This window comes from Lampetra planeri, chromosome 16 (assembly GCF_965212315.1).
Source record: "Lampetra planeri chromosome 16, kcLamPlan1.2.h2, whole genome shotgun sequence".
NCBI classification, from domain to species: Eukaryota; Metazoa; Chordata; class Hyperoartia; order Petromyzontiformes; family Petromyzontidae; genus Lampetra; species Lampetra planeri.
Window position 1 is genome coordinate 6,099,712 of NC_136122.1, and position 13,607 is coordinate 6,113,318.

Genomic DNA, 13,607 nt, shown 5'->3' on the forward strand with positions numbered 1-13,607 from the left:
CCCCCCCCCCCCCTTCCCCCGCGTGATTAACACGGCTATATAGCTCAGTGAGTAAAAAGTTGGTAAGTTTGGGGAGATCTTCATTGAGCAGTGGGGTTGTTGTTAGTAAATTGGGATGTCATCGGCAGGGCTCCCCTTACCGTGGTGGGAATTCGATACAAGGACCCAGACAAACCAACATTTGCCTTGCTCTGTGACAACTCAGCAAGCACTTCAGTTCCAGGTCAGGGTTCGTGGTGTGTGCAGGGGGCGTTCACAAGTTGTGCAATTACAGCCCTGGGGCCAGCTGCCGCCGGAGAGACAGAGAGACACAAACAGTGAGAGTGGGAGAGAGGTCTGTGTGAGACAGACACAGAGTGGGAGAGAGGTATGTGTGAGAGACACACACAGTGAGAGTGGGAGAGAGGTCTGTGTGAGAGAGACACACACACTGAGAGTGGGAGAGAGGTCTGTGTGAGAGAGACACACACTGAGAGTGGGAGAGAGGTCTGTGTGAGAGAGACACACACACTGAGAGTGGGAGAGAGGTCTGTGTGAGACAGACACAGAGTGGGAGAGAGGTCTGTGTGAGAGAGACACACACACTGAGAGTGGGAGAGAGGTCTGTGTGAGAGAGACACACACACTGAGAGTGGGAGAGAGGTCTGTGTGAGACAGACACAGAGTGGGAGAGAGGTATGTGTGAGAGACACACACAGTGAGAGTGGGAGAGAGGTCTGTGTGAGAGAGACACACACACTGAGAGTGGGAGAGAGGTCTGTGTGAGACAGACACAGAGTGGGAGAGAGGTATGTGTGAGAGACACACACAGTGAGAGTGGGAGAGAGGTATGTGTGAGAGAGACACACACACTGAGAGCGGGAGAGAGGTCTGTGTGAGACAGACACAGAGTGGGAGAGAGGTATGTGTGAGAGAGACACAAACACTGAGAGTGGGAGAGAGGTCTGTGTGAGAGAGACACACACACTGAGAGTGGGAGAGAGGTCTGTGTGAGAGAGACACACACACTGAGAGTGGGAGAGAGGCCTGTGTGAGAGAGACACACACACTGAGAGTGGGAGAGAGGTCTGTGTGAGACAGACACAGAGTGGGAGAGAGGTATGTGTGAGAGACACACACAGTGAGAGTGGGAGAGAGGTCTGTGTGAGAGAGACACACACACTGAGAGTGGGAGAGAGGTCTGTGAGAGACACACTGAGAGTGGGAGTGGGAGAGAGGTCTGTGTGAGAGAGAGACACACTGAGAGTGGGAGAGTGATCTGTGAGAGGGTGAGAGACACACACACACTGAGAGTGGGAGAGTGATCTGTGATAGACACACACAGTGAGAGTGAGATCTGTGAGAGAGAGACAGACAAGTGAGGCGTCTGTCTGGAGTGAGAGACTCAGAGAGCTGTGAGCGGGAAAGGACGCCTAGAAGGTCTGTCTGGGCTGCGAGACAGAGGGAGACAGCTGTGTAGGAAGCAACCCACAATCAATCTGGGCTGAATGAGAGACAGAGTCCTACAGAGACAGACATGGAGACAGGGAGGTGTGTGTGAGAGATACACACACAGACACGCACGGGAGAAGTCTGTTTTGTTTGAGTGAAAGTCAGCTATAGACAACATCGAGCTGTCTGAGAAGTAAGAGGCGGGACCGTGTGAGTGCAACATCCAGACGAGTAATCTGTCTGGAACTCGAGAAGCGACAGAGAGCCGACTGACGGCCAGACACACGCTTGTAAGTGAATGGGCAGAGAGGCCTTCACAGAGAGAGACAGGAGAGGGGGGCACGTGCATAGAGTGAGGCTGGAGCAGAGTTGAATGAAGCGACACAGAGGCTAGAGGCAGATATGCGGGGAGATCTTGAACTTCTTTGGCACCGTACGTAGCCAACCGCGCTAATCGGAGGACGACGACACGTCGGCATATAACAATGGAGACGTGCAATTGTAGCGAAGTTGCGTGGCTGCAAGAGAGAACTAACGCGACAACAGAGAGCGCCCGGTGACGGAAGGCTTCCACGTGTGTCGATCCACCATCAGGATCCACGCGAACCAACATGTGCTCAGCCTCAAGCAACTCCCGCCGCCGGGTCGGCATCGTGGGATACGGCCACCTAGGTAATGTACCCATCCACCATCACGCCTCTCACCCCTCCCTCCCTCCGCGCTCTGCTCTTCCATCGAAAAGTCTCTCGCCTTGACCACCGCTCTTAGCGTGCCCTCGCAGAGGAGTTCACCACCCCCAGGGGTTTGTGTCCTGCACCTCGCAATTCCCACGAGAGGCGCCCAGAGCCAAACGACAGTCGCATGCAACATTGGAACCTCATTTGCCAGTAAAAATATGATAATTGTTTTTTTTTACCCTTCTATCTGGCAACAGAACTGACACCTTTTTACAAGGAGTCATGTTTGCATAGACCACAATACCTGCAGTCATAATGCAAACAAAAAACATAACTGGCGTCATCTGGTCCAACCCATGTGAGACTAGGCTCTAAGGAAAGCTGTCTCGGGTGTGGACCAATCAACTTCAAGGACAGTGCACATTATCAGAGTTGTGTTTTTTGTTTGCATTATGACTGCAGGTATTGTGGTCTATGCAAACATGACTCCTTGTAAAAAGGTGTCAGTTTTGTTGCCAGATAGAAGGATAAAAAACCAATTATCAGGAATGCGGCCGTCGATTCTAACATGTGGACTTTGTCTGCAACACGAGCGGTTGTGACCTCAAGCCACCGAATCTCTTCGGCGATTTTTCGAGCGACCCGTTTCTTCACGTGCTGCGTGCAACACTCGCGAGCTACGATTCATCGTCACGTCCGACGCGTGGTTTTCCCTGTTGCGCAACGACTCGCTCGCACGTGGACAAAGCAGTTGCCAGGCGATGGCTGATTACGTGGCGTGATTTTTGAGGTGCGATTTGGTCGAGCAACCTGTAGTACAGGCAACATGAAAATCAGAACATTTATGTTTCCGGGAGGAATCAGATGAGCTATGAAGCTCTTTTTGTTCACAGATGTCCAGGCTGCGCCCCAAGCAGGGTTGCCAATTCGGCGATTTTGTCGCTACATTTGAACGATCCTTTGAGTTTTCCCTGACGACGACATTTCGTCAAACCGACGATAGCGACAATAATCTTGCGACTTTCTGGGACCAGTATATTTGACAGATTTTGAAGCTCTTTGTATTACTTGGTAAATTGTCGAGTGCGATTTTTTTTTCACGAGGTCTTCTCGCTATACCCAGCGTCTTGTTCGATGGCTAGCCAAAAGCAGTTTCTTGAAGAGCTCAGCAATGTATTGTGGTTCATTTGTGGCAAGCACTTTGTGTGTAAGGAAGCAAATATGATTCCTACAAAGCAGTGACCATTGAATTCCATCAGCCCACGCCCTAGTGACTCATCTTTCCTGCTGCAATGAGAATCATCTGGCATTACCGATATAGACGGCTCTACGGGGGTGATGTTGTCCAGAGGCCAGTGCAGAAACACATTTCTGCAGAGGGAGCTGGTAGGAACGTTGGGTTGCTCGGTCATTGGCCAGGGTCAACGGCGGCGTGGTGTATTCCGCAAATATGGCCGACTGTGAGGGCGGGCACAAGCCGGCGTGAGTAGGTTAAACGTTGAGTTTTATAAGGGCACCACGGGGTGACCAGCCCCTCCCCACCCAGCCCCACCCCTCCCACCCTCCCCACCCAGCCCCACCCTCCCCACCCAGCCCCTCCCCACCCTCCCCACCCAGCCCTCCCCTCCCCATCCTCCCCACCCAGCCCCACCCTCCCCACCCAGCCCCTCCCCACCCTCCCCACCCAGCCCCTCCCCACTCTCCCCACCCAGTCTCTCCCCACCCTCCCCTCTTCACCCAGCCCCACCCTCCCATTTTTGGATACACGACGGACGGACACAATAATCCTCTGTGGGTTGGTGTAACCAGGAGGTTCCTACAAGTAATATCCATTGCTGTACTGTACTCTGTGTGGACGTTCACAAAAGAGCAGTTCGTTTATATATAAGCGATAATTATCGACTGATGGTGATTCGTTAATTGGTTTAAATCACTCGGAATGCGCCAAATCTCGTAAGATATCGTTAGCTGAGCTGGTTTGAGCCTGGATAGTGCTCGGATCGGCGGCCACCATGCACAAAACATGCATTGTAGGCTTCTGGGAGGCTACGTTGTCACGGAAGAGCAGTGCGTAGACATTCATTGTTGTACTATACTATGCTCCAGACATCTATGCTCCTTGTCTTCACCAACCCGCACTGACGAGCGCGGTGAAGCATTTCCAAGTAACCCACACGACCTGCATGGCGAGGGGATGTCCCCATCCAGCAGCGGATCTGCAAAACGACTGTCTCCATCCACAGGGGAGTACCTGGTGCGGGAGCTGCAGAGGGAAGGCGGAACACACGGCCTGGAGCTCGCCTTCGTGTGGAACCGGAGCGCTGAGCGCATGCAGGGAAACGTGGAGCCGGATCAGCAGCTAGATGACTTGGAGCGATTTGCCGAGAGGTGAGTTGGCCCTGACCATGAATTCCACAACATCTGGTGAACCCTCAGTATTGCCACGGGAGTTGGGAGATTCTTGCAGGAATTGCAACGCAGTTCCTGAAATTCTATCCTCGATTATGCCTGCAGGCATCTTACCCAGTTACGAAGGTTTCTAGATTCCATCCGGGATGATTGCTGCATTCACATTTTGTGAGTTCGAGATTCCATCTTGGGTTATTCCTGCAGGAATCAATGAATTAATGCAGAAAACATCCAGGATGTAATGTAGGAATCTCATCCTGAATGATTTTTGCAGAAATCCTATTTGCTTCTTAAAAGTCCACCCTGGATTATTCCTGCAGGAGCCATTTGTGATCCCTCAAATCAATCCTGGATTAACCCCTGCAGGAATCATACACAATTTCTAGATTCCATCCTGGACGATTTATACAGGAATCGAGATTCTTCGATCGCCGATTACCATGTTAACATTTCCAACCATTTGCATGGGATTCTAGCGGCTGATTCTTCCATAAGCGATATGAGCAAACAGAACACGACATTCTTTTGAGATTTTATTCCAAATCCATCTCGGCGAAACTTGAGCGATGCTTAGCACCAATACATAGATGTGTGTCACCCACGACCATTAGTTCCTGAATAAGCACGTGCGTACGCTTGCCTATTGAAATCCACGGTGGGCGCGGGGTGTCCGCATTTACCTCTTGCAGTTTGAGTCCTTATTTTATCAAGTTTACAGCTCTCTTTCAGGCCACTGCTAAATGTAAGTATGTTGAACTTCTTTCGCGCCGTACGTAGCCAACCGTGCTAATCGGAGGGGCTTAATGAAGTCTTCCCCCATGCTGTGTTGGTCATGGGGGTTCCTTTGACCATACTTCACCATACTCGTCGGTGCATGGTGGTGAAGAGGAGGAGGACCATAATGAGATCAGATATCACTTGCTGTCCATGTTCGCAGTGGCCGGAACCCAAACTCAGGTCACCGGGTTAATATCATAGCACTGTGCATGACCCACTGCCACTTCCCAGTAAATTGAATGTTGTGCCAACGTTGAGCAAACGGTTCCAATCGCTTGCTAACGTTGGCCCGACGTTGGCCAAACGTGGCATGTTTACAGAGTCCTCTCCCCAATCGTTTGCTGTAGCGACCTTAAGGGTCGCTTGCTAATATCACTCGCCCTGGCGCTGTGTGTGTGTGCGCGTAGCACTTAGCGCACGCTGCTACAAACCCAGCGACTTGAGTTCGATTCCCCGCTTAAGGCCAACACCAATGACGATTATCTGAACCTCCCCTAGGTCAACTCGGCCTCAATTAATACCTGGTGCGGTGGAAACATCGCCACTGGGGAGACAAAGGCGGCCGGGCGTGGTCTTGACCACCCACCCCATCGTATGCCGCGCCGGCCTTCACAGGTGCTCGCTAACAGCACTTGCCCCCAACGGTCTGTTAAGGCTATACGGGGGATCTTTGTCTTTGTCTTTTGCACAGGAGGGCAGATCTTATTGTGGAGGTTTCTCATCCAAACATCTCCAGGGACTTTGGGGAGAGGTTCCTGCAGCACGCAGACTACTTGGTGAGCTGGGGTCATGGGCACACGTTCGCGGCGTGTCCTCGGACAGCAGCAACAGCAGCAGCAGCTGGGGTGGAGAAGTGAGGTGCACGTGTGGCATCGACAACGCTTTTCTTGTGGAGTCAGTGAAGCCGGCGTTGGGGAGATAAGCATTTGCACTTAAGTTTTGGGATGTGACTCATTTCCTTGTGGCGATACATTTTTGTTGTTCGCGCTTTTTATTGTGGCGCAATATCTTAATTTTTTAATATTTTTCTCGGTAGTAAGGGTTTTAATTTGCTTGGTAGTGGCTGTATATGGGATTTGGTCCTCATATATTATAATTAATGTGCAGCGTTGTCAGGTGCTATTAGCATGAATGACACTTTATTAAATAAAACCTTTCTTATTGTATTATCAGTCCCTCCAGAAAAACGCGGAGTTTTTTGGTGATTGTTGCGGGCAAAAATCGTTGATTATGCGGCACGTTTTCTTAAAAAATGCGATGGAATGTGCGGGATATTTACGCAATTTTACGCAATTAAATTTCGGGAACTTGCAAAAATTGCGGGAACTTGCAAAAACTGCGGTTGATGAAAAAGAGAAAAAAAAGTGATTCCCCCAACACCCTATTCACTAGGCTACTACTTTAATGTAAAGAGTAATTTCTTATTACTTCCTATGATAAGCAAGCATACTACATCACAGAAAGTGCTGGGAATATTTAAGTTCTCATCTTGTTTTATTTCAGACCTTAACAAACAGATGGCTCAAACTTACAAAACATTGAGTCGAACAAGTTCTGTAGCTTTACAAAATGAATATGCTACAACTTCTGTAAAATTTAATAAATAAAATATTAAAAAATAAAATGTGTGCTTCCTGTTTTGCAGAGGTAGCTATACAAAACAGACATCTTCTGTTAAAATAAGTGTTTTCAGTGCACAGTAACGTAAGCAATACAGTAACAGTACAGTCTTACAGTAATGTAAATTTACATACTACTGTCCAGCGTCGACTTCCGCCTGTGGTCCAACACGCAGTTGCACGGAGTGCAAAATAATTTGCCCCCACTGTCATGTAACACACTGGGAAACTGCTTTGCGCGGTCTTTTGCGCTTATGTTTGTTGGCAAATGAGAAAGATTTGCTGGCTTCATCATGGTTTCATTGGCATCGCGGGGTTTGCAGCTTTTCAATGATGTCGCGTAATGAGTGACGTCACTTCATAACGTTCCCATGGCAACAGGGGAAATGGCTGCGCTTGTGTGAAGTAAACGCAACATTTTTCAACTTTCTGCTAAGATATATGTGACTTTTTGCAACGAAAATGCGGGGATTATGAAATCATGCAAGCCCGCATATTTTGCGCGCGGAAATCTGCTATTTATGCGGCGAAAGTGCGGCGTATTTGAAAAAACGCGCCCCCCGCATAAATATGCGGACTTTGGCTGATTTTGCATGGAATCATGCGATCGCATAATCGCGTTTTTCTGGAGGGACTTCATTATTCATACTACTAACGACGGGTATTTGTAATCCTATATTATCACGCCTCTTTTGGTGTGTGATATGATTACTGTTGCTCGGCTGGTAGCGTAAGCTAAGTATATTTTATGATTACCCTAATTTTGTGCTCAACAACTGTTACAAAATAATCCCAACAACAAACGCAGAAACGAATTACAGCAATACCCCGATTTACGTCTTCCCATTTTATGTCATTTTGCGTCGCCTCAACGTCATCCATCCTCTCTCGACGTCCTGTCGCCTTTCAGCCTCCGCCTCCACCACCACCCTGGAAGTCGCGTGGACTCACAACTCTTTGGTTCTTTCGGTAAAGTCACGTAGGTAGAAAAATAAAATAAAAACAAAAATAACAAATCACGACGTTTCGATCGCAACACAAGCAGTCGTCCTCAGGCGGAAAAAAATAATCCAGCAGTGGAACTGCCGGTTCAAGCCTAAGGACGACCGCTTGTGTTGTGATCGAAACGTCGTGATATGTTATTTTTTGTTTTATTTTATTTTCCTACCTACGTGACTTTACCGAAAGAACCAAAGAGTATGGATTCCTGCAGTCACGAAAGCTTCCAATCAAGATTGGATTCACAACGTTTCAATGTTTGTCGTCGCACCTTTCAGGAACGCATCCCCCGACGTCATTTTCAAAAGCAAACCTTGCACGCATGTACGTACGTTGAACTTCTTTCGCACCGTACGTAGCCAACCGTGCTAATCGGAATCAGAATCTGTATTTATGCTGGAGGAATCCGATGAGCTATAAAGCTCTTTTTCACAGATGTCCAGTCGGGGCAGGTCAGAACGTTACAACAACAAACAATACAAACACACGATTGGAGTGCAAAGTATAGGAAACGTAAACAAATCACCTAAAATATACAAATAAAACTTACCTATTGGTGATTGAATGGTAGTTCGTTCAACTTTTTTCGCACCGTACGTAGCCCACCATGCTAAGGATGATGATGTTGATGATATTCTTAGGTTTTTTCGGTAAAGTCACGTAGATAAAAAATAAAAAAAAAAAGTAAAATAAAAATGTAATAATTTATTTGTATTTTATTTTATTATATTATTATTTTATTTTTTATATATTTTATTTTTTTACTTTTATTAATTAAATTTTTTATCTACGTGACTTTACCGAAAAAACCTAAGAATATGAATCCTTGCAGTCACGAAAGCTTCAAATCTAGGATGTTGATGATGTCCGTATGTACGCTGAACTTTTTTCGCAACCGCACGTAGCCAACAGTGCTAATCCAGAGGCGGCGCTGGTAACGACGTCAAAGTCTCTCCCGCTACGGCCCAGGTGGGCTCTCCGACGGCCCTGGCCGACGCGGCGACGGAGAGGCGGCTGCGCGAGGCCAGCACCACGCACGGCCGCACGCTCTACGTGCCCACTGGGGCCTTCTGGGGAGGAGACGACATCCAGAAAATGGCCGACCGAGGCACGCTCAAGGTCCCCAGCGCTTGAACTTAAAAAAAAAAAGATATCTTACAATAATCATTTTTTTTTTTATCCTTTATATTAAGTTCGCTTGCTTGCTTGCTTGCGTGCTTGCTTGCATGCTTGCTTGCTTACGACCGTGCAAATCTTTCGGTCGTTTTTTAACCCACTTCCCGTGATCCAATCGAGCTGACATTTTCCACACAGACTCGTTGTGCGAGACAATTAATGTTCGTGAAAAAAAATTCCCAACATTTTACACTTTTTAGGCAAAATTTTTTTATTTTACATATATTCAAATAGAACGCACAGTGTAAGAGCCCAGAGCGTAACCCCTCCACAGGCCGTGGCGGAGTAGCGCAGTTGGTAGCGCCCTCGCTTCCCATGTCAAAGGTCGCGGGATCGATCCCCGCGTCCTCCACAGGCGAATATAATTTTAATCCCTCTATATTAAGTTTGCTGCCACGCATATAAAGGATTTATAGTGAAAAACTTCGTTTTTACGGGTTATACTTATTTTACGTCGGCTTGTAATGCGCACGGTGCTTGCTCGCCATCGTAGGCAGAGAGAACGGCTCCAAGAGGCGCGAGGAGCCGCAGAAAAGTGGGCAAGGCAGCAGCCAGGTGGTGAGCCGGCACTACCAACGGTTGCCCAAGCTCTTGCGGTCATCTCTGTTTTAAGATGTTATCGGTCAGTTAATTAGTTTTTACACGTGGGAGGAAACCGGAGCACCTGGAGAAACACTTGCGAGGGGGCAATACTCTATCCCATACAGGTAGAACAGGTGCAGTTCTCATTTCACTCTGTCGCGTTCTCCTGGCGAGCCAGGGAATGGCTTCTCGAGACCCGCGGGAATGGAGTTTCACAACATTTGTGTGATCCACCAACGCTCGCCTCCACAGTGCTGAATTACAAGCGTGCATAGCCACCGACCGCTCAGAAAATATAAGTTCTGGTACGCCAACAGGTGTCATGCGACAGGGTGGAGAGCTGTTGTGCCATGCGTTTGCGTTGAGTTGTAGCCTGTAATCATTGTCTTATATTTGTGTGTCCCTGCGTTAGCGATGGTTTGTGCATGTTGGCACTTTGTGGCCTTCATTGCAAGTTTGCTTACCACCGTTCAATATGTCGCTCGGTATGTATGCCACCTGATACTCGGCAATTTGAATTGCCTGACATGAACAACATACCGACATTTATCAATCGTATGTTTAGGTCACATGATCTAGGGCAGGGGTCAGCAACTAAAATAACAAGAGCAGTTTTTTTTCAAATTCAATAAAAAAAACCCTAAATATGTCAAGCGTCGCAATGCGTTTGGTGAATACGAGAGAGCGGCCCTTAATAAACAATGCCACGAAGCAGTCCTTATAGAGCCGCATGCGGCTCCGGAACCGTGGGTTGCCAACCTCTGATCTAGAGAATAGCCACAATGCCATATAACCCACCGCTGTTGGTAGCCTAGATACAGTGGTGGTGGTAACTTCACATTCCTATGGAGGAGACCAGTCCCTCTTTAGGAATGCGAATGAGGGAATGCTGTCTCACTATAGAGCTCCCTGTAATGGAGGCCCCTTCCGCTTGCAGTGGTGAGAGTAAAATGTCGCGGGGCCGCACCTTTACCGTTTTAACCTTTGCCTGATTGTGCACCTCCCCCTTTGGGCCCGTTTTGCCTACGCAGGCCCTGACCGTCACGATGACCAAACACCCGGCGAGCTTCAAGCTCGAGGGTGCCCTTCGGCAGGCGAATGCTCAGTCGCTGGCGGAAGGCCCAGGGGCTGCTCGCCGCGTCTTGTACGAGGGCCCCGTGCGACGCCTCTGCCCTCTGGCCCCGAACAACGTGAACACGATGGCGGCCGCCGCCATGGCCGCGCACAACCTGGGGTTCGACGGCGTGACCGGCCGACTGGTGGCCGATTCGAGGTGCGTGCGTGTGTGCGAGCGGCCGCTCAAGCGCAGCTCGTCTTTTTGCGACCGGTCATGTATTTGGTCGGTTTTAAACTAAAGTATACTGAAACAAATTTTTATTTTAGCAGGTAAGGCCCACTGAGCTGTTTAGCTCTTTTTCAGAAGCGACCTGGCGACAAATAATAGCTCAACCAAGTGGCTCATCGCGTGGAAATGTATAGCAGCCAAATACTGTCAACGCACGTTGATTGTGAACTGGCGACTGTTGTGCCCATGGCACGCCGCGCGAACGGGGAGTAGGGACGAGGATTATGATGCGCGGGTAAATAAACGGAACGGGAAAGGGGAGAAGAGAAATAAAGTGGAAGTAAGAGGAAAAGGATGGAAAAGGAATGGAAAATGTGTACAAAGGGTCAGGAGAGATGAGGAGAGGGAGGAAGAGGCTACACGAGGCTCTGGACGCTGCTGCACGGAGCAGCGTCTGTTTTTTTCCACAAGGGGCGGGAGAGGGGGAGGGATTCAAAGTGGGGGTGGCCACACAGAAGTCATGTGATATACTGTACAGATGTCCCAGAATGTTCCTCAACTCATCCGTTCTCAGAAGCTAAGCAAACCTGGATAGTGCTTTTATGGGTAGCCACCGTGTGCATCAAACAGGTGTTACAAGTGGCAGCGAGGTTACGTTGTGGGCAGTAGAGGGCGGTGCGGCAAATACATTGTTGTACTGTACTACGCTTTGGAATATATGCTCCCTGCCTTCACCAACCCACAGATGTATGGATGATCCACCAATCTGTGCCACAGACGTGGAGAATTACAGGCGTAGATCATCGCTACCTTCATTAAAGCCTGGCTATCCGGGTGACTTTGATTAATCACGTAGGCTTTCGTGACCAATGTTACGATTTATATTGAATTATTGGGTTAGATCATTTCAGTAAAATGCGTGTCGTAAACCCTCTTCGACTCGACTTGAACAACATTTTCCGATTTCTGGCAACTGCCTGATGATGCTGGTTGTAATCACCAATGAAACGTCCGTACTCAATTGGTAAGTGTCATTAATTGCTCTCCAACACACCCGTGGTGCTGCTGAAGCAGTGATAAATCGGCACGTTTGTTCATCACGCGGCAACTTTTATTAATTGGCTGTGTCAGGTGGAGGAGGGTTTAGACCACACATCGTACTCACGCAGCGATCTGACCCAAAAAACAATTGCGAATCAGGATGACTTCGGTAGCCTGCAGTCGAGGAGTTCTAATGAGATTTCTTCTGTAACCCGCAATCTCGAATAACTCTCGTTCGTGTTCCCAGCCTGCCGGACTGGCACATCGTGGAGATCGAGGTGAGGGGCATGGGGGATCCTCCCTTCAGCGTGACGACCACTCGGCGCAATCCCGCACTGCCCGGCGCTGTAACTGGGAATGCAACTTACGCTTCGTTCCTCAGCAGCTTGCTGGGTAGGTCTCATCACCCGCTGGGAATTGACGATGTCGGTGTGATGATATACTGCTTGAACAAAAACAATGGGGGAATCCGTGCCCAAACGAGCATTGAGTGGTGCTCATCTATGTTGGTGGTCCTGAGCCAGTGATGGAAATATCTGCATTCCTTTGCCAGGGACACTTTTCTCAACAGGACAACCATCGATGACTTCCCACCAAATGGTGCGACCCCAACTAGGTGGTGCTCATTTTTATCATCCCAATGCAGTGACATTGATGCTGCTACTATTTCACACCTGATGATGATTGCTTATGTTGCAGTCGAAACGTCGTGAGAATTTTTATTGTTTTATATTTCTTTTATTTTATTATTTTCCTTCTACGTGACTTTATCGAAAGAACCAAGAATATGCTGCTCCTGTTGTTGATGATGTGACTGATGATGCCTGCTTGTTAAATGATGATATTCATGACAATGATGGTGGTGAAAGATTTGAACTCACGACCTCATGATTGAGAAACGTGCGCATTATATTTTCACACACCTTCAGTTGCATTTCTCTTGGTCCATGGTATAATAAGTCCACGTAAAGTATCATCTTAACGACAAGTCTCACTGAAGGTGCACGTCTACAACCAGCTACTCAAATGGATGCAAGACATCACAAAGCTTCTCCTCTGCTGGACGCACCGCCGATTAGGACAGTTGTCAATGTACAGTGCGAAAGAGGTTCAACATACGTACGCACATATCGTTACTTTGATTCCCCTGCGTGTGTTGCAGGAGCCAAGGGCCACGGAGGCCGCGTGTGTCTCTGTTGAGTCTCGGCAGCTCACAGCTGACGACCTCTTGGACCACCCCACAAATCGCAACCACCACACCTGAGCTATACGACACGCCGCTACTACAACAATCGTGCTGGATGAACAAAATTATGAATAGTAATAAAACGCAATGCCTGTGATCAAACAATCTGGAATGTGTCCAATCTTGTCCCATTACGGAAGCCAAGCAGGGTTGTGCCCAGATGCTTGGACGATGTTGTAAGCTGTTGTGAGGCTAAGTGGTGGGCAGTCGAGGGCAATGCAGCAGGGTCCACTGTATTGTGCTTCTATGCCTCCACGGCTCGCAATGATCAGCGTGATAACGGTCAAATAACCCCCATTACTCGCATGTCACTGTGTCGTGGGTATACCATTGAACAGATTAGTTGAGTATAAATATCCATTCGT

At 48.5% G+C, this 13,607-nt stretch overlaps 1 protein-coding gene across 5 annotated transcripts; it reads left to right on the plus strand.

The window, feature by feature from the left end:
* The first annotated feature begins 237 nt into the window (after nucleotides 1-237).
* ASPDH (aspartate dehydrogenase domain containing) lies at nucleotides 238-13,344 on the plus strand. Of its 5 annotated transcripts, none has more exons than XM_078601426.1 (8): nucleotides 243-367; nucleotides 2,026-2,103; nucleotides 4,352-4,496; nucleotides 5,986-6,070; nucleotides 8,882-9,031; nucleotides 10,702-10,943; nucleotides 12,244-12,389; nucleotides 13,159-13,344. In XM_078601426.1, the coding sequence occupies exons 2-8, from the start codon at nucleotides 2,043-2,045 to the stop codon at nucleotides 13,194-13,196; spliced, it is 867 nt and encodes a 288-aa protein (XP_078457552.1). In that variant the 5' UTR covers nucleotides 243-367; nucleotides 2,026-2,042; the 3' UTR covers nucleotides 13,197-13,344. The 5 variants fall into 5 exon arrangements, with proteins under 5 accessions (XP_078457554.1, XP_078457552.1, XP_078457550.1 ...); XM_078601424.1 differs by having other exon boundaries at nucleotides 273-317; XM_078601425.1 differs by lacking the exon at nucleotides 243-367 and adding an exon at nucleotides 978-1,098.
* Nucleotides 13,345-13,607: the final 263 nt, after the last annotated feature.

What these genes read in the sequence shown, in the direction of transcription:
- ASPDH (XM_078601426.1), top strand. Translation starts at nt 2,043, where the DNA reads ATGTGCTCAGCCTCAAGCAACTCCCGCCGCCGGGTCGGCATCGTGGGA. An exon ending in TTGGAGCGATTTGCCGAGAG is followed by an intron (nt 4,497 to 5,985) that starts GTGAGTTGGCCC and finishes TCTTTTGCACAG; the next exon opens with GAGGGCAGATCTTATTGTGG. An exon ending in TGCAGCACGCAGACTACTTG is followed by an intron (nt 6,071 to 8,881) that starts GTGAGCTGGGGT and finishes GCTACGGCCCAG; the next exon opens with GTGGGCTCTCCGACGGCCCT.